The sequence below is a fragment of the Parasteatoda tepidariorum genome, chromosome 1, assembly GCF_043381705.1.
Source record: "Parasteatoda tepidariorum isolate YZ-2023 chromosome 1, CAS_Ptep_4.0, whole genome shotgun sequence".
NCBI lineage: Eukaryota > Metazoa > Arthropoda > Arachnida > Araneae > Theridiidae > Parasteatoda > Parasteatoda tepidariorum.
This window is the reverse complement of record NC_092204.1, coordinates 108,238,743-108,264,231: the sequence shown is the minus strand read 5'-3', so window position 1 is coordinate 108,264,231 and position 25,489 is coordinate 108,238,743. Positions and strand designations below refer to the sequence as shown.

General features: G+C 31.7%; 1 protein-coding gene across 2 annotated transcripts in view; it reads right to left on the bottom strand.

The window, feature by feature from the left end:
- LOC107449318 (neural cell adhesion molecule 2) overlaps positions 1-25,489 on the bottom strand; it is a 121,829-nt gene that overhangs the window by 39,153 nt on the left and 57,187 nt on the right. For both annotated transcript variants that reach the window (XM_071185032.1, XM_071185035.1), the window contains exons 3-6: positions 25,150-25,260; positions 14,741-14,941; positions 12,317-12,613; positions 6,646-6,936 (exon numbers count right to left, since the gene is read on the bottom strand). In XM_071185032.1, the coding sequence (XP_071041133.1) occupies positions 6,646-6,936; positions 12,317-12,613; positions 14,741-14,941; positions 25,150-25,260 (900 nt within the window). The remainder of the gene's footprint in view (positions 1-6,645; positions 6,937-12,316; positions 12,614-14,740; positions 14,942-25,149; positions 25,261-25,489) is intronic.

Here is a 25,489-nt window from a genome sequence, read left to right as displayed (position 1 = left end):
GAAATGAGAGAAGTACAGTTTTTTTCCCTTACTTGCATGAAAATGATCATGTGTTTAAAATTCAAAAACGATTAGTAGAAATTTTTAAACTTTAATCATAAATTAAGTGAGGATAACAAATATATATATATATATATATATATATATAATGTAAAGCTACCTATGACCATCATTTCGCGTGTTACAACTCAAGCAATGAGCTGAGTATAAGATATTATAAATATTAAGGCGATTTGCTAGCTTGCAATCAATCAAAAATTCGTTTTAAACGCACGTTCTTATGAATTGCTTATCTTTGATTTCATGCATAAGATGATCGCAAGTAAAATTGAAGTTAATAATTTCACGACGTGTAATGATGACGTCATTGAATTCGTAATTTGAAAGATATTTGAAACTACGGTGTTTCTTTCTTTACGGTACTGATACTTGCAATTTTAAAGCTCTATAAACATAGAGAATGTAAGCTCGTCAAGAAATAATGAAATAGAATGGAAATTATGTATTGAGTGATGGAAAGCAAATTTTGTTAAACACATTTAAATGATATTACATGCATAAATAATCCGTTTTTCAGTGAGTTGAACTTCTTACTCAGATTATGGTAAATTCAATATTATGAAGCCACACCAGAATGAAACTAAAAATAAAGGTTGTATATTTGTTGCTATGAATATGTAGGATGGTGATTTTAGGTAAATGTTCGGTTACCAAGGTATCTATTTTATTCACCTTGGTTTAATACAATTTCATTACTTACGTAATTACAATAGCAGAAGTATTTAATACCACTTTTAATTAAACATAACTGACGTCATTATTTTTTTCCCAATGCTCACCCGATAGACACTTGTCATTCAAGTATCAGTAGGGCAAATTTGTGGGTCACTCTTTCAAGGGCACCCTATTAGGTGGGCCAACATTGCTCCAACATTAAGGGTAGATAATACAGAGAATGAAAGAACATTCATGACTTGTCTGGGTTTCAAACCCAGAATCTTTCTGATGTGAGGTCAGCTCCCTTGTCACAATATGCACTCAGGTCGGCTGGCGTCAATAGTTGTTCGATGATATTTTACGGCATTTAAAATAAGTACAGATATCACTTCATTTGCCAAAAATTATTTTAAAAATATTAGTGTCGTTACTAATTATTTTTGAGAATTACAACTAATTATTTTAGATATTAGGTACAAGTTGTAATCGAAAAAAAATTGTGCAAAAATATCAACTTAGGAGAGAGAAGCTGCTTACTAGCGTACGTCAACCGTAAAAAAATTGCCATATTGTAATTGGTGCAAATGATCCTTAATTAATTTTGGTAATAGGTGCAAATTGAAAGAAAAAAGTAAGTTTTGTACTAAAAAGCTAGATCAATGGTTAAAGAGTACTTATCCATCAAAAAAAGCCATAAAACATCGCCTTATTATTAATGACAATGTTGTTTAGTTAAGTTTAGTAAAAAGTACTACTATTGTTAAGTTAATTTCTGTTTAAACTAAACTAAATTCAATGGCGCGACAGCGCATGGAGGGCCAAGGCCTACTGTGCCCATCTCAGTTTTCTTGACCTTGGGAAGAGCGAAAATTTTGTTTAGACCACGGAAGAGTGAAAATTTTGTTTAGTAATAAGTATTAAATAAACTGCGATTTGTATCAAAATGCCTTTGTGAAAACAGGTTTTCTAGCGTGCAAGAGAAAATTGTTGTTTTGAGTTATCTTTCACTATCAGGAGTCTAAGTACATCGAGCAATAACATTATGCCAAACGACACTGGATATGATTATTTTTATTCTAAAGTGATAAACCTCTCAAACCATGATTTGCTTAATCTGACAGACGATTTAATTATTTTTAATTTTAAAAATTATGCAATTTTGTTAAATAATATTTACCCCGAGGAATTAGTATCACTTCGTTATCATGACAATAATATTAATTTTGATTTTGGAGTGTTAATATTAAAAACGAATAATATCTGCTTTATTAGCATAAACGCTAAAAGGAGGATTTAATTTTAATATTATAAATAAGTTAATTAGATATAACTCTAAAAACATTTATTTAAATGCTAATTTTAATTAAGTAAATAAAATTATAGGAATTTGCAGTAATATTTTTTATCTAAAAAAGAAGTAGACATTCTTTTTAGTCCTTACATATCAGCTGTTAAAAAGCTTGAGTCTTGTTTTTGTTCTCTAAAACTTGTGTTCAGTCGTAGATGAATAATTTAACAATAACTTGTTAGAAGTAATCTTTTCTTATTTGTTATTTGCTGATTTATAACGCATGCTCTCTGAAACTTTTGATAACTGGAATATTTTGTCTGCTTGTCAGTTGGATTAGTGATTTCGTATAGCGTGTTTACCTTAGAATTTTCAATGGTCGAATTCCTCAAGGTTTTATTTTATTTCTATTACTTTAGCCTTTTATGCTAGCTTCAGGGCGCATAGTTCCTTGCCCCAGCCATTTCCAGTATGTGCTAGGTCTGTTTTTATTTTAAAGTTTTTAATAAATAGTTCATTTTGGCAATTTAGTTTTATTTCATTATTCGATGACTCATGTTAGTTTAATTCATGTTAGTTTTCCCCCACAAGTTGATTATCTAATAAATGATCTCAATGCTGCCTCAACTCTTAATTGCATTTGGAAATACATTTTTCCTTGATTTAATACTTTGAGTTAACATAGGCCTCTCCCCTGTTACATTTTATCTTATTTTTTTAATAGTTTCTCTTTCCAGGTTTTTTATTGGCAACAATTTCTTTTCTTACTTATCCTGCCTCTAAGTGTTTATCATGTGCGTGTTGTTATTCTGAAGACGAGTTCTTCACAATTGACTATTTTGCTTTAATAATATGCATGAATGCCGACGATAATGTTATTTTTCATTCATTAAAAACACCCACTTGCCATAATGCTCTTCTGAAAAATTATTAAATGCACTCAGGTACATAAATTTCAGATAATGCCAGAATAAAAAGAGGTTCAGAAATAAAACAAACATTTCTCAGTCATGAAAACCTTTTATAAAATGAAAGATAAAGAGCCAAAATGATGGTGTAGGTATTATACCATTTATAGAAATTATGATTTTTAAGCAGTTACAAAGCTCATTTAAAAAAGCTTAATATTACATGGTTTGTACGATGGTTAACATATTATGTGTCTCCCATGCGATAAGGTACAGTCCGTACGTAGCCTAGGCATGCTGAGTATTAAATTATCGAGCTGATCTTTTATTTTATATTTCAAAACCTTCGTTGAACAGCCGACCCAATTTTGGGTTTACGGCTACTAATGTTTAACTCCGCAGCCATGTAATTTTGAATCCAATCCGGAAAAGAATGATACTTTTAAATTAAGTATTGGATGAAATTTGCTCTCGTAGAGGACTTTTTGATGCAACTAATCCGCATTTGCGTTACAAGGAGAGAAAAAGCATGAAAACCTGCCACGGTTAGCCAGACGGCAAGGGGACTCTAACTGATGATCCGTCTACCACTGAGTATAATTTACGTCAGCACTGTGGTCGGTGCGTGCCGGGTGCGGAATTTTAATCGATCAGCTTTTGCTGGGATCGGACCCGGGTTACCTCATTGGGAGGAGAGCGCTCTATCCCCTGTGCCACCACGGCTCAATTAAACTGATCTTGGGGGAATTTACTCAATTTCGCAAGCAATGATCTCCTACGTTCCAGTACATATTACGGGCTGCAACTCGTCGGCATTAAACATTCTCTATCATCAGAGTCATCTGAGAATGCTGGCCATTCCATACGGGTGATATCTTCAAATTGAAGGTTTTCATTTGCGATGATTGCTCAGTGAGGACGTACGTGTTCATTATGTATACACAAATTCTGCCCCTACAACATCCCTGTAAACAAACATACCTGCTTTTCCAGAATGGAGTCCCGATAAATTTGGCCAGCTATGGTTCCGATCTGAACATGCAGATCTGTTCTGGAGCACAGTATAATTACATCCCAAATGACTAATCCTGCACATCATAATGGTGCTGTTCAAGTTTGTTGTCTTATTGGTAATGGGTACCTGACATCTTCCATGTGAAAGTCCAATAGAAATCAGACTACTGTAGCGATGTTCACATTGCATGTTCCCTATTCCAGGCTATTTGCTGCAGACAGTGAGTTGGCGTGAGCTAAATGCATGTATTGTAACGTCTAATGATGTTTCCATCATCCTGGAATCATTACTGAAGCCTAGAAATGAATCTTTGGAGAAGTTCTTCGAATGCTTCTATTGATGCCACATTCCAGGCGGCCGATAATTCTACCACATAATAAATCATCCACATGTGTCTTCTGCGTCATAACTATTCGGCAATGGCTCTGAGTGGCTCATAGAATGCTTGCGAACTTTTTTGCTTTTTTGAAACCATTCCTTACTTACATACCCCACTCTTTCATTCTCGTCAGTGCGGCGTCTTCTGGTGGTTTCCTGAAATTTGCATTTTTTTTTCTTTTTTGAAATTGTGCGTGTTAATTATACATGTGAAGTTTGTATCATGGAGTTTAACTTCCATGTGATTATGAATTGTCCTTAATTTATGAACATGAAGTGTATTGATAAGTTCAAAACGAACACTAAATGCGTCGTCCAACAAGAAATGTTTCCAAACGTATTTTAAGCTTCACAAAGTAAAACAGAGTAAGCATTCAGTTGAAAACATTTAAGAAATATAACCTCATACATGCATTTTATGAACTTTTAAACCACTAATTATTTCAACTGAGAAAAACTGAAATAAAACATTTTGTTCTAGTTTAGTTTAATCCTTAGCTGGAAGTGATTTTTACTATTGCAATAAAATTTTAGTTTATTTAATTATTTTCGTAGACAAAGTTCAACATTTTTTAAATTTATAATATTTTAATTTTTTTAAGATTTCTAAATTAGTTTAACTTTATTTCAATTAATTCAAATTTATTTTTATTACTTCAGCTCCATTTAAGATCCGAGAAAAGATTTTCTTTTAAGGTAAGTTTCTGAATAAGAGTTCATTATAGTATCTTTTATTTATTATCCTTCGTCTTTAATTATTCCAGGCATTAACGATGGAAAAAAGATTCTGAAACTTTTCTCTAATAAAATCCTTAAATCTTAAGAGATTTTTTTGAAAAGCTAAATACATTTTCTCATTTTATGCAATTATTTAATGAAGAACATGAGTTTTAAGATCATTAAGCGTGAGAAATTCTCATGATCACCGTTGGAGCATCGGAATCATTTTTACTTAATTTATACAAGAATAAAAGAATTGAAAAGAATTGAATTGCTCTTTTTCTGAATACATATTTCTCATAAAAAGCTTAAATGATGAATAAATTCTAAATTTATATGCATATTTAAACAGACGTAAATATTGGTTTTATAATTTATAAGATACAAGTGTATGCAAAATAAAGAATGTATTATTAATTCATTTAAATTATAGATTTTGTTGAAGTTGATATTTTATTTTCAAATTTCTTTAAAAGTCATGTTGGAAATAGTTTATTGTTTTCTTTAATTCACAAAAATAAATTCGCTTAATTCGTTCTCTTAAGATTTTGTTTTCATAAACTTCCTTAAATAATAACTTAATTTTTTTTCTAGATTATAATAAAATTTATAAACTTTCTCCGAATATGTAAAAGTAAATAATTACAAGTACGAATATAATTACAAGTTAAGAATTTTTAACTTATCTTTAAAATATAATTTTTGCGTAGATAACAAATTATTTTAAAAATTTCATATTAAAACTCGATTTGAAGTATTCGTGTTACAGCAAATGTTGCCTGGTGTAACTATTACTTTGTAACAGATTTGCTACGCTTTTATTATTAAATGAAGTAGTATATTTTCTTCAAAACTTATTCAAGGTATAAGTGCATTAAATGCATATATTTTTAATATATCAATGCGATGGATAATATATTTATTTTTTTTACAATTTCTTTCACTATTATATGAAATATTAGTGTATATAAACTATCCGGTATACCCCCGTGCATAAGAATATGTTAATCATGTCTGTATTGTTGCGTTATTTATTAATAATTCATTTCTACTCTCAGACAGTTAGTACCATAAGCTAAAGTTTGTTCTGGGGCAACCTCTACCGCACGAAAGCAACATGCTAATATGAATTTTTTTGGTACGAGGCCCCGAGTCACGCACGATATTAAATTAAGTCATTTAATAGAAATTCGTTGTTGCAAAAAATAAACAATCAGAATAAACAGCAACTACATTCTTTAGTGTCCATGTTTTTTTAGCCGTGTTTTTTTAAAACCGGTCTATATAGCATATTTCCAAAAAATCATCAATGTATCCTCTAAAATATAGTTTTCCTTATGTATAGATGAAACCTGTATGTAATTTCTTTGTTATATAGATTTTTAAAATATAGATGAAACCCAATTTTATTACTAAAATAAAAATAAAAAAGAAATTAACCTATGGGGGAAATGAAATTTTTCAGGAAGTAAAAGAAATCTTAGGAGCCTGGTATTGTCCAACTTTCTCTTACATTGAATTTGGGCAAAACTATTTTTTTTTTATTTATATAATTCAGCAATCATCCCTAATTATTGTACACATTAAATAAATAGATAATTCAACAAAGCATTACTTACATTGTACCCGTAGATAAACATGATTACTTTCGCCTTGCCCTTCGTTATTGGTTGCAAGGCAGCTATAGCGCCCTCTCTGTTCTCGGCTTACTTTTTGTAGAACTAATGATTGATTACTAATAACTACACCAGCACTCGCATTGTTTTCTAGATGATAGCCTTCGAATCTCCATCCTGATTCTGATACCCAAGGATTGGCTCTCACATTACATTCGAAATACACGTCCATGTCTTCAATAATATTTGTATGGCGCAGTTTGCTTCCGAGTCGGAGATTGAGTTGAGGCACATCTAAAAATCAAAATATATATGTTAACTCTTGATTGGAAGATTAAATTTAAAAGTTTTCTTATTTAATATTAAATATTCATGACTGTTAAAGTGAAGAGTAGATATTCAAAATTAACAAAACTCTTTTTTGTCGTTGTTAACGAAATCGTTTTCTGGGAAATTCTCCACGCGAACATTTTCTCAAATTGTAATAAAACTTACCGTCTTTGCATGTTCATGACTACTAAATTTTTAAAAAATGTATTAGGCATATTGTGTCTTAGTTATTTGTTGTACTTATTGTTTGCGTATCAAATAATGCAAAACGCAAACGATACATTTATTTTTTATTGGTAGTATATTTTTTTATAAAATCATTATCACTTGAAAACTCACTTGCAAGCAGAAAGAATTTTCATAAATTAAATCTTACTCATGTTGCTCGCACGTATTATTTTGTACCTGATAGCAAAATCCATGTGATATTGATTTTTATCATTCAAATCATTTGTCTAATAAAAATAAAAGCGTTTGCATAAATCAGTATTTAGCTCACACAATTTGTATCGACCATACATTAAAATGAAGAAAAAACGTTACTTAGAGAGTCCAAAAACATCTCGACAGAAATGGGAGAAAATTGCAAAACTTATTGTCAGGAATCGTTCGGTTCCCAATTTCATCAGAAATATATCCTGAATTTCCGGACAGACTGACAGCCAAATGAAGATTTCTAAGGTGGAAACGGTCTCCAAACCAGTTCACTTTTTTTTCCCTGAAAATGTCTTTCCATAAAATGAAATGTTCTTGGCTAGCGTCAGACACTCAAAGTATTTTGAATTTTGAGACTATTAGAAAACATTTCAAGAAAGGCTTGACAAATACGGTGGAATTCTTGTGAATATATATTTGACTTGAAGAAAATCATAAGATAAAAACTTTTCCCAGATTTGACAGTTCATTTGTATGGGTGTTTTTCTGGAAAGTCTTTTAGCAGAAATAGAGATATTCTTCGTATTTCTTGATCTTAATATGTCTCAAATTTTATGCAGATGGCTGGGTTTCAAATCGTAAAGAATAATTTCATGCTTTTGTGGGGCAGTTTTAAAGATGCCTAATATCAGGCCAATGTAAAAGTAAGAACTTTTTTTTATACAGTAAATTAAAAAAAAAGGTTTTATTTTAATCAAACAATAAAATTTAATACACAATCTGCCTTAGCTATATTTCGCATGTAATTTACAAATTTTCAATTTTAGTTTAAAAAAACAAATTGGTATTTGAGAAAAAAATGTTTGAGATGGTATTTTAGATAACATATAATTAATGAAACATATAATTTGGATAACATATAGTTAAGTTGGGGTCAAGTTACCATACTTATAAAAACATTTCTTGCAAAAATAATAAAATAAATAAATAAAAAACATAATTCTGATAATTGTAAAAAAAACATATCATTCGTTTGGAAATTTTTCCGTTCCGAAAATTTTGGGTTTTGAACTATTGTTCTTAATTACCATGAATTTAATAAAAAAACAAAACTGAAAAGCAAGTTTAACCGAATAAATGGTTTTTATGCCACTCTCTAAAGTATCATGTTAAAATTACCAAATTGTTCTTCAGCGCTATCATTCATTTTAGACATTTATTTAGTAATTGTAACATTTTAATGCCCACGCATTTTACCAAATAAAATACTAATAAACTGAATATATTTCAATGGTTTATTTAAAAATGATGGTTTATTTATATGGTTAGCAGGAGTAAGAGGGCTGTTAATTAATTTCTCCAATCTATTCTCAATTTCAGCAAAGGAAAAAAAGGATATTAATGATGGTTTTAAATGTTAAAAGTTGCAAATTTTTCCATGCATCAAGTAGTGAGATTTATTTATTTATTCATTTACGCAGATAAGGGAGTTTTGTTGTAAAGGGTTGCTTAAAAGCATTTTTAGATCTGAAAAACAGGTAACACAAATTTGAGAAAGTCAGCGAGAATTCAGTGTTAATGCGGATTGATACGCTTCAGAGTGGTTAATGGGACAGCGATACCACACGGCAAGAATGCTTCTTTTTTGCAAGTAAAATAACCATACATTATTGGTGCGTCCGTCCGAGGAAGTATGTCCTTCCATTAAACCAGGGTTTCTTAACCTGTGGTTCATGAACCCCTAAGGGGTCCGTGAGTTATGTTTTGGGGGTCCGCTGACAACTCCTAATTTTTAAAACGTTTGGAAGCCTACCCATTACTTGTAAAGCGAGTTATGGCAACTATAATTCCGTTTGCTACAGTGTATGTTTTGGGGGTTCGCTGACAACTCCTAATTTTTAAAACGTTTGGAAGCCTACCCATTACTTGTAAAGCGAGTTATGGCAACTATAATTCCGTTTGCTACAGTGTATCTTTGCGAAGCGGGATTTTCCACAATTGTGACAATAAAAAACATAACATCGAAATCGATTGAATGTTGAATATGATATGCCCGTTTGCTTTGTTGAAAACCATCCTCTAATTCAATTTGTTAAGTAAGGAAAAGCAGTAGCAACCTTCACATTAAAAATTTTAATTTTAAAAATTTTGTATACTATTAAAATAATAAAATTAAATGTTTTCTAATAATTGACGTTTTTTGCAATTATTTTTTTCACAGGGGGGTGGTCCGTGAATTTTTTTAAAAGGGGTCCATTACATCAAAAAGGTTAAGAAACACTGCATTAAGCGTTCCCAAGCAGAGGATTTGCGGGATCAAGATTTGTCTTATTATTGTGCAATATGCTCTTCAATTTCAGAGACTTTTTTATTCATGCCCATCTTTGTTAACATTTCGTTAATTCAAGCATTTACAGGGTAGATTTGTTGGCTACTCTTTCAAGGGCATCATCATAGGGGGGTCAAAGTTCCTTGACAGCTGCTTCCTGTTCCGGTCAGCGCAATTCCAAAGAAAAAATAAGGCAATCCCTTTTTTGAAACCACTTTAGCCTATGATGCTAATTCAAATTTCATTATTCATAGTTACCGATTGAGAGTTATGGTTGAATTCGAATACATGTACAATACTCTATACAATATGCAATACAATACGCTATTTTAAATAGCATGGGTCAAAAAGGCAAGACTGCTCGGCCAAAAAGTCCCTGCCATTCTTACTATTCCAATATTTATTGATTTATAGTTCTACACATATAGGCTGTCTTGTGAGGTTTATTGTAAAATATGATCCAATATAAGGATGACACAAATTGAATAACAGATAGAACAATTAAGAAAAAGAAGACATTACAAAGATGCACCTGTTGTAGCTTGGAGATTGTAGGTTCGAGTAGCTAGATATATTTTTGTGATGTCTTTCTCTATAATATGCTGTCTGTTCTCAACTTAACAAGAACTTGTAAGCATAATTTCGCAAATCTCTAACAAGCAGGCATATATATGTGTAACAATAATTGGATAAATAAAACCTCCTTAACGAAGTTGTTGTTGTTCATTTACGTCGCACTAGAGCTGCACAATGGGCTATTGGCGACGGTCTGGGAAACATCCCTGAGGATGATCCGAAGACATGCCATCACAATTTTGATCCTCCGCAGAGCGAATGACATCCCTGCTTCGGTAGTCCGACAACCTGCACTCGAAGTCGAGCACTTTATGATAGAACAATTTAACGAGGACCAATACCACACACCCTCGGTCCCTACGCAGACTGATCCTGATCCAAGTGGTCACAGACCCGCGCACTGACCGCAGCCGGTGATGCTTGACTTCGGTGATGTGTTTTACTTTATTTACAATTTTTTCTACTGTACTTTTGTGTTTTCTACTGCATATTATTATTTTTACCCCGCTGATTTCTTATACATAATTGAGATTATTGTACATATTTTCGTCTTTTTATGTTGTCCAAGAATATTGAAACACTTCTACAGTGTTTTCATCTGTTAAACTGTGAATTTGTTTTTTGCTCTTCAATGTATCATCTTGTAATCCCCTTCTATGTAACCTCCCTTTTTGAATTTTCAATAAATGAAGATGAGGTGTGTGATGGTTGTCATCGGCCATACAATACACATGATGAAATTACCAGTTAGACCTACCCCCACCCTCTTTTATTACATTTTATTTTATTTTCTTCTCGATTAACAGACCCCCTATTTTTCACTTTTCATTATTTTTCGATCGGAGGTGCGTGCCCAGTGCACAGGTACTCCGTTGCCTAAAAGCAACACCACTCGCCCTTGACTTCGGTGATGTGCTGGGAAACGTGTCTTAGCGATCAGTCCTCTGCAGGACACCTCCTTAACCATAATAACCTCCATAATAAATTAGCCTAAATCCACGTTTCCAATTTAGGAGGTTAAAACAGCCTAATGAGTAGCATTTAAGTTACTAATTTGGTTCAGCCTTGTATTAGAGATTATATTGAATTGTTTTATGTTGTAGAATATTGCGACGAGCTCTTTTATCATTTTTTTTATTTAAATCCTAACATTATTGTTTATAATACTCTTATATTAATTATTTATTTAAACTCTAACATAATTGCTAATAATACCCTTCCATTAATTCCTTTTTTAAACTCTTTGTTATTTATTTATTTGCAAATAAATAACAAATTCGATAAAAATTTATTGCTTTTACTCCAAAAATTATTATATAATAAGATTTAAAAGAAAGTTTTAAATTTCCAATAAAAAAGGAAATGTTTTACGGAAATATCTATCTTTTTATTATTAATTTCCGCTAGATATAAAATTGAATTAAATTCTTTAAAAAAATATTCTTAACATTTTTACGTTAAAATTCCGTAATTCTCATCTCTTTTAAAATTGCATTTTAATCATACTTCATGCTTAAAAAGAGCACCCAGTCCGCATTTATGTTTTAGAAAATAAAGTTGCAAACAATTTGTTTGCGCAGTAATACTTTTGGATAAATATGCAAAGCTTTTAAATCGTATCAATACTTCCATGCTTCAACAAAATTAAAAAGCGTGCTCATTTTGCATATTTTATTAATAGTTATATTTGTTCTACTATTGACATGTAGAAGATAAATTGCTTTAAGAAAAATAGAATAGATAGTGTTAAAAGTTTAATAGTAGTAGAAAATTCGTCCTTTTTCATCCTTTCCTTGTGTCATTTTGAATTATGATACAAAATTTAACGCTCTAAGTATTAATTGGTCAAACAAACAAACAAGAAAGTAGTTCCTTAATGGACAAATATTTCTTCCCAAATTGACGAGTGAAAGATGAATTTAAAAAATAATAATGATAACAGTATTAATAATAATGCCAGAAAATTTTATCCCCTCCCCCCTTTCTTCGATTAAACGAATTTTTTATCACTGCCTTCGAGAGAGTCAATTTGCCTAATACAAATTAATATTTAAATTTACTTACAGTGAACATCTAACTTCCATCCATCTTCAATAGAACTTCCTGATATCGATGGATTGTCAGCTTGACAGTAGAGAAACTTCCCATTATCATCACTAGAGGGCGTAATTGTCAAGATACTTGTTGTAACATTACCTTGAGCAGAAACCCTGTTGACAGCATCTTTTAATTTAAAGCTTCCCTTACGCCATGATATGACAGCTGGCGGTCTAGAACCTCTGGCTTCACACTCAAATTGCACAGTTTTTTTAGCGGAAAGTTTCTTCCTTTTTCCTTTAACGTGAACGGAAAGTGGTTTATCTAAAAAAAATAATTAATTAATAGTTTTCAAATAACTATCAAATTATCTGAAGTTTAATCGATTGCGAAAATTTTAAGAGCAAATTTATTAAATGATAACAATTTTCCTGTAATTTACATTATTGTTCTTCGAGCTTTTGCCTTTCTGCATGTGATTATTTTCCAGACTGTTCATTTAAAATTCCAAAACCTTAAAACTACGAACGACACCTATTACTAATAATTTTAATCAAACGTTCATTCCATTTGTTATGTATGTAACTGATAATTATGGATTCCGGCAACTTTATGAGTACCACCTAGTTTCATACGATTATTGTTTTTTTAAATTTCGCATGACAACAGTATTTTTTCATTCATTCCAAATTCATTTCACACTCTGTGACTTGTGCTATCAACTTTCACAACTCCATAGATCTTGTAAAAATAAAACTAATTTCTGCGTGTTTTAATACTTATCTTTAGAACTAACAACAAACATTTTGAAAGATGCCTTCAACTAAGTAAAAGTACGTTAAAAATTGTAAATTAAGCAGAACCTTTCAAAAATCCATTAAAACGTTATTTTAGTGAGATTAGTCTACACAAGCATTTGACAAAAAATTTTATTCTTCTTATTTAAATTGCTGTAAAATACAAATGTCTTCTATTAACAAAAGGAAGAGTGCATAGTTTATCTTTTCTTAACGATTTGAAAAATCAGTTGAAGAGAAACAGAAGGGCCTCAAAATATACGATTTGTTGAGTTCTGTATACAGAGCTAAGGTATTGCTCTAAAGACTCCAATATTAGACACGTAATTAATCTCCTGAAGGCGCTGCTAACCAGAAAACTATAACTCCAAAAGAACAAACTTTTTCAACAATTGCGTGGTATAGTCGGAGGTTTAACACTTGAATTCGGCATGGAGGAAGAAACTTCAAATCAACAACAGTGTCTGTTGATAAACTTAGTAAATAGTTTTGTAATTTGGGGAAGATAAAAAAGGCATTAGTGGAAAGTAGCGGACTGTTTATTTCTATTCTTTCCCTTTTTATTTAAATATTTCCAATCGTTGGTTATATCTGGTAATTTTAAGAGTACAAATTATGGGACAAACTTAATAGTTTATACTCCAAAATTTTCTAGTAGTTTTAGTGTTTACACTTCTGTTTCAAATTGATTTTTATTATTTAAAAACCATTATCAAATGCAATGCATCAAAAAAATAGCCACACTTCATCAAGTAAATTCTTTTCCGGAGTTAAGTGAGAAATTTAATTTTGAGGTATGGGCTCGTAAGTGAAGGGTTCTATTTGTGCCACATCCATTTCACAAATCCATCTCAAAAGTTCTTAAATTATAGTGTATAAGCAGCAAGGGGTCCCAAAATTGATAGACGATTTGAAAAACTAATTAAAGAAAAATACGATTTTCTCCATAGTACATAAAAAACCAGGTTTTATTCTCAGCAATTTTCTGAAATAGTTACAAACTACGTCAGCAATATATAAATAAGAGGATGGCAGAGGAAAATTATTAACTAACTAATGAACGAACTGAACTACCTATAAACATATGTCTACTATCTAATATATTCAGGAACACATATATCCTGAATATATATATTTCTAATATATTCAGGAACAATGTGTCTTAGCATGAGGACAAAATTACCAAAGGACCGTGAAATCATTTCTATCGGAATCAATACAGCAGAAACCATTATTTGACAAACTTTGTAACTAATTTTGCACTTTTTCGAAGAACAAATAATAATAATATTGTCACTTAAGCAAAACGCACCAAACCATGTATTTTTACATCTTCGATTTTCTACATTTGATTCTATAAATCATCGATTATTTTTAGGGCACCAATGAGTAACAAAATCAAATAAATAATATGGATCAAATTTTAAAAAAAAACTTATGCCAAACAAAATGAACAAATCCACTTTATATAAGCTTAAAAACCGAATCACTGCAATGATTATTTCCTACATATTTATTTTAAAATAATCTCCAGCCTATAATTCATCAGTGAATACATTAACTAGAAATTCACATTATATTACATCATTGACAAATATTGAATTTCCTATGTTATACATTATGACAGAATATCCTATTATTAATATATACTTACATTGAATATCTAAAGTAACAGAAGCTTCTAATGGAGGGGATATTATATTGTTGGTCGTCTGGCACGTTAGCGTAGCCATCAAATCTCTTCTTTGAAGTTTTTCTATGAAAAGCTCGTTACGGGTAATATGACCCACTACTTCAAAGCCATCATCTATTATTCTTCTGCTTTTCCACCATATTAAAGATGGCGATGGCTTTCCTATAAATTTAAATTTATGGTATAAATTCAATAAGGAAGTTGAAAGCAAGATCATTATTCATAAAGTAAACGTATCTTTCTAAATAATGACATCAGTAGCGATGCTTATAATAATTGAATACTTTTTTTTTAATGTATGCAAAATTCTGCCGGATATTTTCTTAAATGTTTATAAGAAAAACGACTAGTATTCTAACAAGTGTAAGAAATAAATATATCAAGAAATAAATAAATCAGTTGCAGATTTCTTAACTTTATGCTATTTACAGAGTTTTTCATGCATTACTCCATTTTTTACTGTAATAAAAAGGGATATAGTAAGAGCGTTGCGTGTCATTAAGACATTTATTAGAACACATTATTAGTTTATTTAAGTTAACTATTTTCTAAATATCTTCCATATGTGATTTGAACAGTTTAAGATTTATTTAATTTAAAGATACCTATTCTAGAAAATAAACACAGATTTTAATAATATATCAAATATTAAGAGTAGAATTTTATAATAATTATTTTGAACCTTTTCAAAAAATAGCTTTCATTCATTAATAATTTAAATAATACTATTATTTAACGTTATTTTAATTGGAAAATATTTCATATTAATATTTTAATTCTATCTAATTGAATGGTATTGCTTTTTCATTCAATGTGCGGGTATTATTCTTTAAGGAAATATTTTTTTATTAGTTGAACTTTTAACATTAATTGGAATATCAAAATCATGAGCTTAATAATATGCACCATAAAAATAACATTTAACGTTTTTTTTCTTCTCGAAATAGCATGAGAATAGCTTTTTTATTGCCTATGCCTTTGCAAAAGGTTTTAAAAAAATAAAAGAACTTAATAAATTATTTTCGTAAATTCATTTCGGTAAAAATACAGAAATAACCTCTTATTTTATAATGAATTTCGACTATTCTCATAAATGTCGTGTTCACATCATTGCAAAGAATAAAATCGATAAATGAAGAGTTTACATGGTACCCAAGAGCTTTAGAAATCAGAAGAAAGGGGTAACAAAATTAAAATTACGTTTCTTAAATTAAAAGTAAAATGTTTTCGAAAAAAAGTTCAACCATGCCTTTAGATATTGTGAAAAAAATTGAAATGCTGTCTTAAAAATCTGCAAATGGCACATGGAGAAAAGCATTTTAGGAAAATTAACTGTTTGATAACATTTCTGACAAAAAAAATATAGCCATGGTTCTGATTAGTTAAATCTGAATATATATAATATTTAAATCAATCATTTGATTAACCGAATTCATTAATTCGGTTAATTAATCAAATTAATTAATTTAACTGAATGAATTGTATTTATGCTATGCTCTAAGATATTATGAAAAAAATTACCACATTTATCACACACTTATAGCATAGTTCTTTGTTAATTTTACAAAATCATTACCAAAGCACTTCAGTAAAAATTACTAAGCTTTTTGATGTTCCCGTAGAACCAAAAACACGGTAAATTTTACCTTGATGTTTTTCTATGAGCATGAATCAAAAATTGTCTTCATTTTGATATGTTTACTGCTCTGTCAATTCTAGTTAGACTCTATAATATGATTTTATTCACAGTAATAATCAAAAAATAATGTTGAATTTTTAGATGCAAAATAAAAGCTGTCTCATATTGTTGTCAAACCGTTTTGTAGACGATTTTTTTATTGAAAAAACCACATGGTAAAAATCAATTTTCCCTCACTGTTTCCCATATTTTTTGGTTGTCATTAGCATAAAATTAATAAATGTCGCAAGGGTATTGTTTTCTTGTAAAACCTTTTCGTATTCCCAAATTAAAGGTATTGACTTATTGTTTATATTAGTATGTTTTAGATATTGATTGATTTCCAAATTTAAAATTGAAAGCTAAAAGTGTTATTATAATGTAATTCTATGATATTTCCTTATTACGCTTTATTTCAAAATAAGCTTATTGGAATCGGTGTGCAACCATTCGAAAATTATTATTTTTTTGGTGTAAATTACATTAATATGTTATTATAAATTACCATTAAAGAGATTCGTTATTTGATTAAGAATTTGACGATAAGCCTTCTGCATAATGTGCTGATGCATGTACAAATTTTATTCAATATGAGAAATTTTTTTTAACTAATTCGATATGTGATACAGCTGTAGCTACAGCCACCGATCGAAAGAAACTTTAACTGCACTGAAACCGTCTACCAGCTGTCGCGTTCTACTCACGACTTTGCTTTGTATCAAGACATAATCTCTCTTTTCTTGCGCTTTTACAAATCTGTTGTCCCGCAATGGACTGATCGTTAAGACACGGTTCTAAGCACTTCACAGAAGTCAAGCATCACTGGCTGCGGTCAGTGCACGGGTGGGTGACCACTTGGATTAGTCTGCGTAGGGACCGAGGGTGTACGGTATTGGTCCTCGTTAAACTGTTATACCGTAAAGTGCTCCACCTCGCGTGCAGGTTGTCAGAATACCGAAACGGGGGTGCCATCCCCTCTGCAGAAGATCAAAATTGTGATGGGTCTTCGGTTCATCTTCAGGGATACTTCCCAAACCGTTGCCAATAGCCCATTATGCAGCTCAAGTGCGAAGTAAATGAACTACAACAGCAACAACAAATCTGTTATATTTCATAATAAAAGTTGTTAAGTTTGTTTGTTATGTGAGTTCGTGATGATTGCTAAGTTAATTCGCCTTCTGTTCTAAACAAACTACACGAACTTACACTGGTAACCACGAACTGTGAATTATGCCGAGCAGTGATGAAAGTGAAACCGGAACTACTGAATTGACTCGAGTTGCTGTAAAATGTCCACAATTTTGGAAAGATAATCCTGTCATTTGGTTTTCGCAAGTCGAATCTCAATTGGAATAACACAAGACAGTACAAAGTACCATATTGCCGTTGCATCAATCGAAACTGAAATCTTAGCGCAAGTAAGTGATATTATTACTTCACCTCCAGTAAATGATATGTATAAAACTTTAAAAAAATATACTGAAGTATTTAGTGATTCGGAAGAGAGACGACTTAAAAAACTCCTTCAAGATAATGATTTAGGTGATAAACACCCATCTGCATTGCTTCGCCACTTGCATAATTTAGCTGGCGATCGTGTGGATGACAAATTTTTGAAATCGTTATGACTGCAAAGACTGCCAACACAGGTGCAAGCTATACTTAGTACTTCTTCTGACGAGTTAAATAAACTAGCAATGATGGCTGATAAAATTGCTGATGTATCGAATTCAAATGAAATTCACTCTACTATGGTGAAATTGAAACTGCAGTCTGAAAACGAAACTATTGGTTTATCTGACACTATAATATACATGCAAACTCCATGTAATGAACTGAGTAAAAAACTCGACAAAGCATAGAAATTTCGCAGTCGTTGCCAAAACAGGGATGAACACAGACGTCGTGATTGCTCTAACAGCAAAACACGGATGTGTTGGTATCACTTTCGATTTAGAGACAGGGCAACAAATGCATTCCTCCCTTTATTTTAAAGCCGTAAAACTAAGATGCCAGACGTCGTTGGTGGTAGGCGTTTATGGCAAAGAAAATAAATGCCGCTTCATGTGTGAGAAGACATTAGGTCTTAAATTTCTTGTAGATACTGGTGCAGATATATCCGTCCTACCACCATCTGCTGCAGAAAGCAAAAAACAAGAATCAATTTTAAATTTAGTTGCTGCTAATGGATCCAAAATTCCTTTTTACGGAAAACGTTCTTTAACTATTGACATATGTTTACGTCGTCTTTTCAACTGGACTTTTACGGTAGCTGATGTTTCCAGACCCATTTTGAGTGCAGATTTTTTGTCAAACTATGGTACACTTGTCGAATTAATGCAAAAATGTTTGATTGACAGATTAACATCAGTTTCAACTCGAGGTAGTACAGACAGTTTACCTAGCATAACTACTTTAAAATCTTCCTTTGAACTTGATTGCCTCATCGAAAAATACAATACCGTATTTGATGATATTGAATATACGCCAAACAAAACTCAAACTCACGACACCACTCATGTTATTAGGACTAAGGAACCTCCTGTGGCAGCTAAAGCTAGACGATTATCTGCTGACAAGCTAGAAGCAGCTAAAGCTGAATTTTCTGTTTTGGTCCAGAAAGGGATTTGCAGCCCTTCTAATAGTTGTTGGAGTAGTCCACTACATTTAGTTGAAAAATCAGATGGATCTTAGAGATCTTCTGGGAATTTTCTGGCATTAAATGCAAGGACAGTGCCGTGTAATTACCCCATACTACACTTACATGATTTTTTCTCGAATTTGTATGGAAAAACTTTCTTTTCCACTTTGGTTTTAAAAAAAGCATAAGGACGATATAAAGAACACTGCTATCATAACTCCCTTCGGTTTATTTGAATATAACTCCATGACCTTTGGTTTAAGAAATGCAACCCAAACAATGCAGAGACTTCTTGATCACATCCTTCAGGATTTGAACTTCTGTTTTGTATACATTGATGACATACTCATCGCTTCTTCCTCTATTGAAGAGCATTTGTTACACCTAGATGAAGTACTCCGTAGGTTGCACACACATAATTTAAAGGTAAATTTATCTAAGTGCGTATTTGCTACTGACAAAGCTACATTTTTGGATCACTTCATTGACCAAAACTGTATCCAACCAAAACCGTACTCAACTTCCTGAAAATGTTCGAATAATTGAGAATTTTCCCAAACCTTCAACTGTTAATGAATTTCATAGATTCCATGGCATTAATAACTTTTACAGAAGATTTTTTCCTCGAGCTGCTAAGAAACAATTAGTTTTAAGTGGAATGTTAAGTGTCACATAGAAAAATGACATGACTCCTTCAGTATGGTCAAAGGAGTCAGAAATGCTTTTACTCAGTGCAAAGAAGAGCTAAAAAATGAAACTTTTCTTGCCCATCCTGATTCTAAGGCAACACTTGCACTAATGTGTGACGCTTTTGATAAGTCCATTGGAGCATCTATTCAGCAATTAACCAGAGACAATAGTTGGGGGCTTCTTGTTTTTTTTCTCGTATACTTAGCGTGACAGAGCAAAAGAACAGCACATATGATCGAGAAATTTTAGCCATTTATGCGGCTATTAAATATTTTCGATGCATATTAGAAAAAGTAAACTTCGTTGCTTTGACTGATCATAAAGCTTTAACTCATGCCATGAATCAAAACTGAGATAAACTCTCACCTCGACAAATTTACCGTCTAAATTTCATTGCTCAATTTACAAGCGACATTCGACATAATGACAGATCTCAAAATCTTGTTGCAGATGCCTTTTCAAGAATCAACAGCATTAAGTTTCCTAAATCATTGAACTTTGAGGAAATCACTCATTTTCAAAAAATGATCAAGAATTGCAACACATTTTATGTGATACAAATTCTAGCATTAAACTTCAACAACTTCCAATACCCAACAGTGAAAATTTCATATTCTGTGATACGTCCACTAAATTCATTCGTCTATTTATTCCTGAAAAGTTTCGTACCCAAGGTTTTGACGCCATGCATAATCTTACTCATCCTGGTGTTAAAACTACTGTAAAGCTAATTGCTCTGATCGTTTTATTTGGCCAAACATGAAAAGAGAAATTGCAAAGCTAGCCAGATGCAGCATAGCAAGTCAAAAATCGAAAGTTTCACGCCATGTTCACTCGCCGCTGCAGGAATTTATTGTTCCAAGCAAAAGATTTAGCCATATAAACACTAAGTTGGACCTATGCCTTCTTCACAAGGGTTTTCATATTGTCTCACATGTATCGATGGGTACACAAGAAGGACTGAGGCAATACCGTTGACAAATATACAAGCCGAGACAGTTGCTCAGGCTCTTTACATTCATTAATTTGCTAGATATGGGACCCCTGAAGGCATAGCAACTGATTGAGGATCTCAGTTCAGAAGAGAACTATTCCGTACTCCAGCAAGACTTTGGTATACGTCTTTCACGTGCAACGTTATATCATCTTCAAGTGAACGGAGTGATAGAAAAGTGGCATCTTAAGCAGTCCATCATGCGTCCTACCTCAATCCACTGGACTTTTGCCTTCCCGCGGTGTTACTTGGATTGCGCTCCGTATCTAGAGAGGATTTGGGATGTTCTCCAGCTGAGTTAGTTTATGGAGAGAATCTTCATCATCCGGGATAATTTTTTACCTCTTCGGAAATAGGAAAGGTCGATAATAAGTTTTTGCGAAAAGTGAATCGTCATCTGCAAGATCTTAAACCAGTTCCGACCTCTTCTCACGACAAAAGGCATGTTTTTGTTTTCAAAGGCATAGTTTCTTGCACACATGTCTTATTACGAGTTGATGCAGTAAAACCAATTCTTCATACACCTTACACTGCAACCTATGACGTTTACAGTCGTAAAGACAAAACTTTCACTGCCCGAATCAAAGGTGAAAACTGTGTAGGGTCAATTGATAGAGTAAAACCAGATCATTTACTCTCAGACAGTTCTGATTTATCGGAACCGCAGGAGAGTTCTTCCAAATCGGTACATAATGCTCTTGTTTTACCACCAACTGAAAATGACTCTGAAAATGATCGAATCCCTGCAGCTATAAAAAAGAGTCATTTCGGACGAGCGGTACACTTTCTGCAAAGGCTAACTGAGGCATTTGAACTTAAATTATTATTTTTTTCCTGAAGGGGACATGGTGTGACAACCGCCATCGATCGTACGAAACTTTAACTGCGCTGAAACCGTCTACCAATTGTCGCGTTTTTTTATCATCCTCTCACGAGTTTGCTCAGTATCGAAACATTATCGTTCTTTTCTTAAGCGCTTTTACAAATCTGTTATATTTAATAATAAAAGTTGTTAAGTTTGTTTGTTATGTGAGTTCGTGATTATTTCTGAGTTAATTCACCTTCTGATCTAAACAAACTACACGAGCTTACACAGCGTTGTATTTAATTAACTTCACGTTAATTAAAATTCTAACTTAAGTGAAGAAACTTTGATCGACTTAAACACGCCATCTTGTTTATCAGATGGCGCTGAGGTCATAGGTTACGCGTCTGTGTATCAGTGATCATCTTCATCTCGAGTTGCTAGTACCCAATTAGGGATACAAAAATATTTATAGGCAAACAATACCTTTATGACTTTTATTAATTTTATGTTGATGGTAACCAAAACAAATATTGAAATCAATGGGGGGAAACTGGATCCTACCACGAGATTTACCAACCAATAAATGCACCGACAACAGGGGAAAACTGTGTTAGACTAATATGGTTTTATGTCATATAGAGATATCAGCCTGCTTGGTAAGCAACCTTATTAAATGAAAGTTGTAAACTCGCCAAATTTGTTATAACAATAGACATTTAATTCTAAGCATTATTTCAAAAAATGATTACTGAGCAAAATTATTTATGTTTACAAACAAATCTTAATAGTAACCTAATGAAAATGTTTGGACGTTGAAAGCCTATGCAGACACAGTTCTTTTCAGAACATATATCAGCAAACAGTTTCAAATTTCGTACAAAAATTGTCTTATGCTAACACTGAAAAAGAGGGGGAAAAAACTACGGCAAAATAATTTATTGCGAAGAAAACAAAAATGATTGCGTTGCAATTATTGGGGGAGGGGGTGGAAATCGACAGAGAGCAGGGGATTAGAGCACTCTTATGCATAATATAATATAATGTAATGTAATGTAATGTAATGTAATGTAATGTAATGTAATGTAATATAATATAATATAATATAATATTTTATAGCATTTTGCTTTAATGTTATACAATTAGGGATTGATTTAACTGTTTTGAAACGAAATTGAAAGAAAAGGCGTCCTTTAATCGTCTACTAGTTTAGAGGATTATCTTGTTTACAAAGATTTGTCAGGAGCTGCCAGGTATTCTTGGCAGATTGGAAAAGAACTCTGGAATTATTTTCTTTACTAAAGATTAGGGAAGATAATCGATTCTTGTTTTTGAAAGTTGAGTTTTTGTTTCGTAACTCTGAGACTCTATAATAAAAAATTTTACTTTAGCTGTGAAGAAAGATCTGTTAAAATATTTATTATTTAATAAGGATGCCTGAAATATTTTCATTTTTTTGTAATTATTAGAAATTGTCTATTTTCTTTTCATACACTGTTGACATTCTCGGAAACATTTTTGACTTGCTGAAATTAATCTGTGACAATTACGAGTCAAACAATATTAATATCTACTTTAAGCTATAATGAAATTCGCAGAAGTAATATAATTTGTTTTAAAGTTTAATAATTTGTACAGTGCGTACAAAAGGTAAATACTTCCATCAAATGATCGGATTTACACATAATGGAATTTAGGTTCGGTAGCCGAACCTTAAATATATTATTAATTCAATTAGACGATTTTTAAAGATACTAAATCAGACACAGAAACCTACTTTTTCATAGTAAACATACCTGTTTTTCGACATATTTCGATAGTTGAACCGTTTAAGTTAAAAATCCAATTCCATCAAAAACATGTCAGAAAAAATATGCTTTTGCGTATGATTTTGTAACTTCAAATATCGCCTGAATTAACTTACCAGCATATTTAAGATTAAATTTTCGAATCATTAAAATTGAGTCTATGTGAGTGAAAATACAATCATTAGAACAAAAGTTTTCAATTTCGTTCTTCCTTTTTTTCATCCATTGAAGAGTACTGTGATAACTTGTTTCAGTTGGAAAATGTATACTTATCCAGATCAGATGAGGAAACTAATGTACCTGATTTACTCACAAAACATTACAGAATTGAATAGTTGCAAGTAATGTCTTCAGTGGATCAGCCAATCAGATTCGACACGTACGTGTATTCAATTCTCAGGCATCCAAATATATCTGCTCTGAAAATTGATTCAACATCATAATTAACCCAAGCCTTAGAGCTGTCAAGTTAAAAGATTATGCATAACCGAGTGATTTGACACAGCCATGTCATAAGTTGTAAGTAAACAATCACTTAAAGAGTTTTCCAATGATGTAGAATTGAATTGCATCAAGTTCATAGCTCAGGGTTTTAAATATTTAAAAGTCTCAAAACATTTAACTCAATAGTTAAATCCAGAAACCTTCTTTTTTTCCATCGCAAAACTATCAGTTTTTACCTTAGTATGAGAAATAGCTACTCAGAGATGTTTTTAAAATAATAGTTTCTTTACTGCTATTTTTTATCCACTCAAATCCAGCGAAAAACATAAATATTGACAGACAGAACCTCGCAATAAAATAATAACAGCAACGACTTAATAAAATAATACAAAATAACAATAAAACAATAACAGTGCTGCTTTAAGATTACAAACAGTAAATTTTGTGATCTAAAAATACACATAAACCAACACTACTCAAACGAATTAAAGTCAACAAAACCTAGGTTCGGTAGCTGATCTTGTTTGGTTCTGAGCCCACTCGTTGGACACACACGAAAAAAGTGGACAATAAACTGTTGGCAAATAAGAAGAGAACATTAGGTTAAACTTACGGTGAAGAAAACGCAAACAATATTTGACAAATCGTGCACAATAAACTCAAAGATACCTACATTTTGTGAAACGGCAACGTATGATATATGTAGTATGAAATCACTTGGACACTTTCAGAGATTAGGAAGACTTTGACTCAAACAAGAACTCTAATATTTTACAAGAACTTAGGCGTCAGTAAAAGAGGTTCGCTATCTCTAGCTGGCACTTGACATTGTTGAAAACATTCTCAACGTGCTATGCGCTTTAAAAATCGGTAGTCTATGGTATTGGATTGGCTGCAGTAGATTTAGGTGGTCATGGTCTGTTCTCTGCTGCAGCGCCAAAGAACAAGAAGGGCTTTTTATATTAAAAGAGTATATAAATAAATGTAGCATCTTTTTATATTAAAATTTTTTTTAAGATTAAAAGTATGAATTTGCTCTGCAGAAGAAGTATAGATAAAAAATTAACAATTATAGTAATTACTTGATGATTTCAAAAATTTAGCCACCACATTGTTAAAAATAGTTACAAAATTTTAAAAAAATCCATATAATCAGGTACAATAATTTAATTCTTTCTAAAACTCTTACAATTAGTAAAATTGAACAGTCAGAATTGTATTAAATATCTTAGTTTAAAACTTTTGCAGTTAATTCTTTATGTTATTTCTGAAGAGGGTCAAAAAGTCTTTAAAATAAAATATTTTCTAACCTCCTTCAGCTTGACAGATGAGAAGAAGACTATCCCCTTCATTAAATGGTCCAATTACTCCATTTAAAATTTTCCCATTGTGATCTTTAATAATGGGTTCTCCAGGAGGAACTAAAAGGGAAACACCATAGTTAGATAAAAATAGTTTGTGGTTTCAAGGATACTTAAAATATGAAACTCAATTTAATGCAAAGTATCTATGTGACTCATATATGAATTTGAAAAGAGGTTATGTCAAATATATATAATAGACATATGAAAGAAAAATAATAGACATATGAAAAAAAGGGGGGGGGGAATAATAAGTAAAAAAAATAAAACAAATTATTCAAAAAAAAAA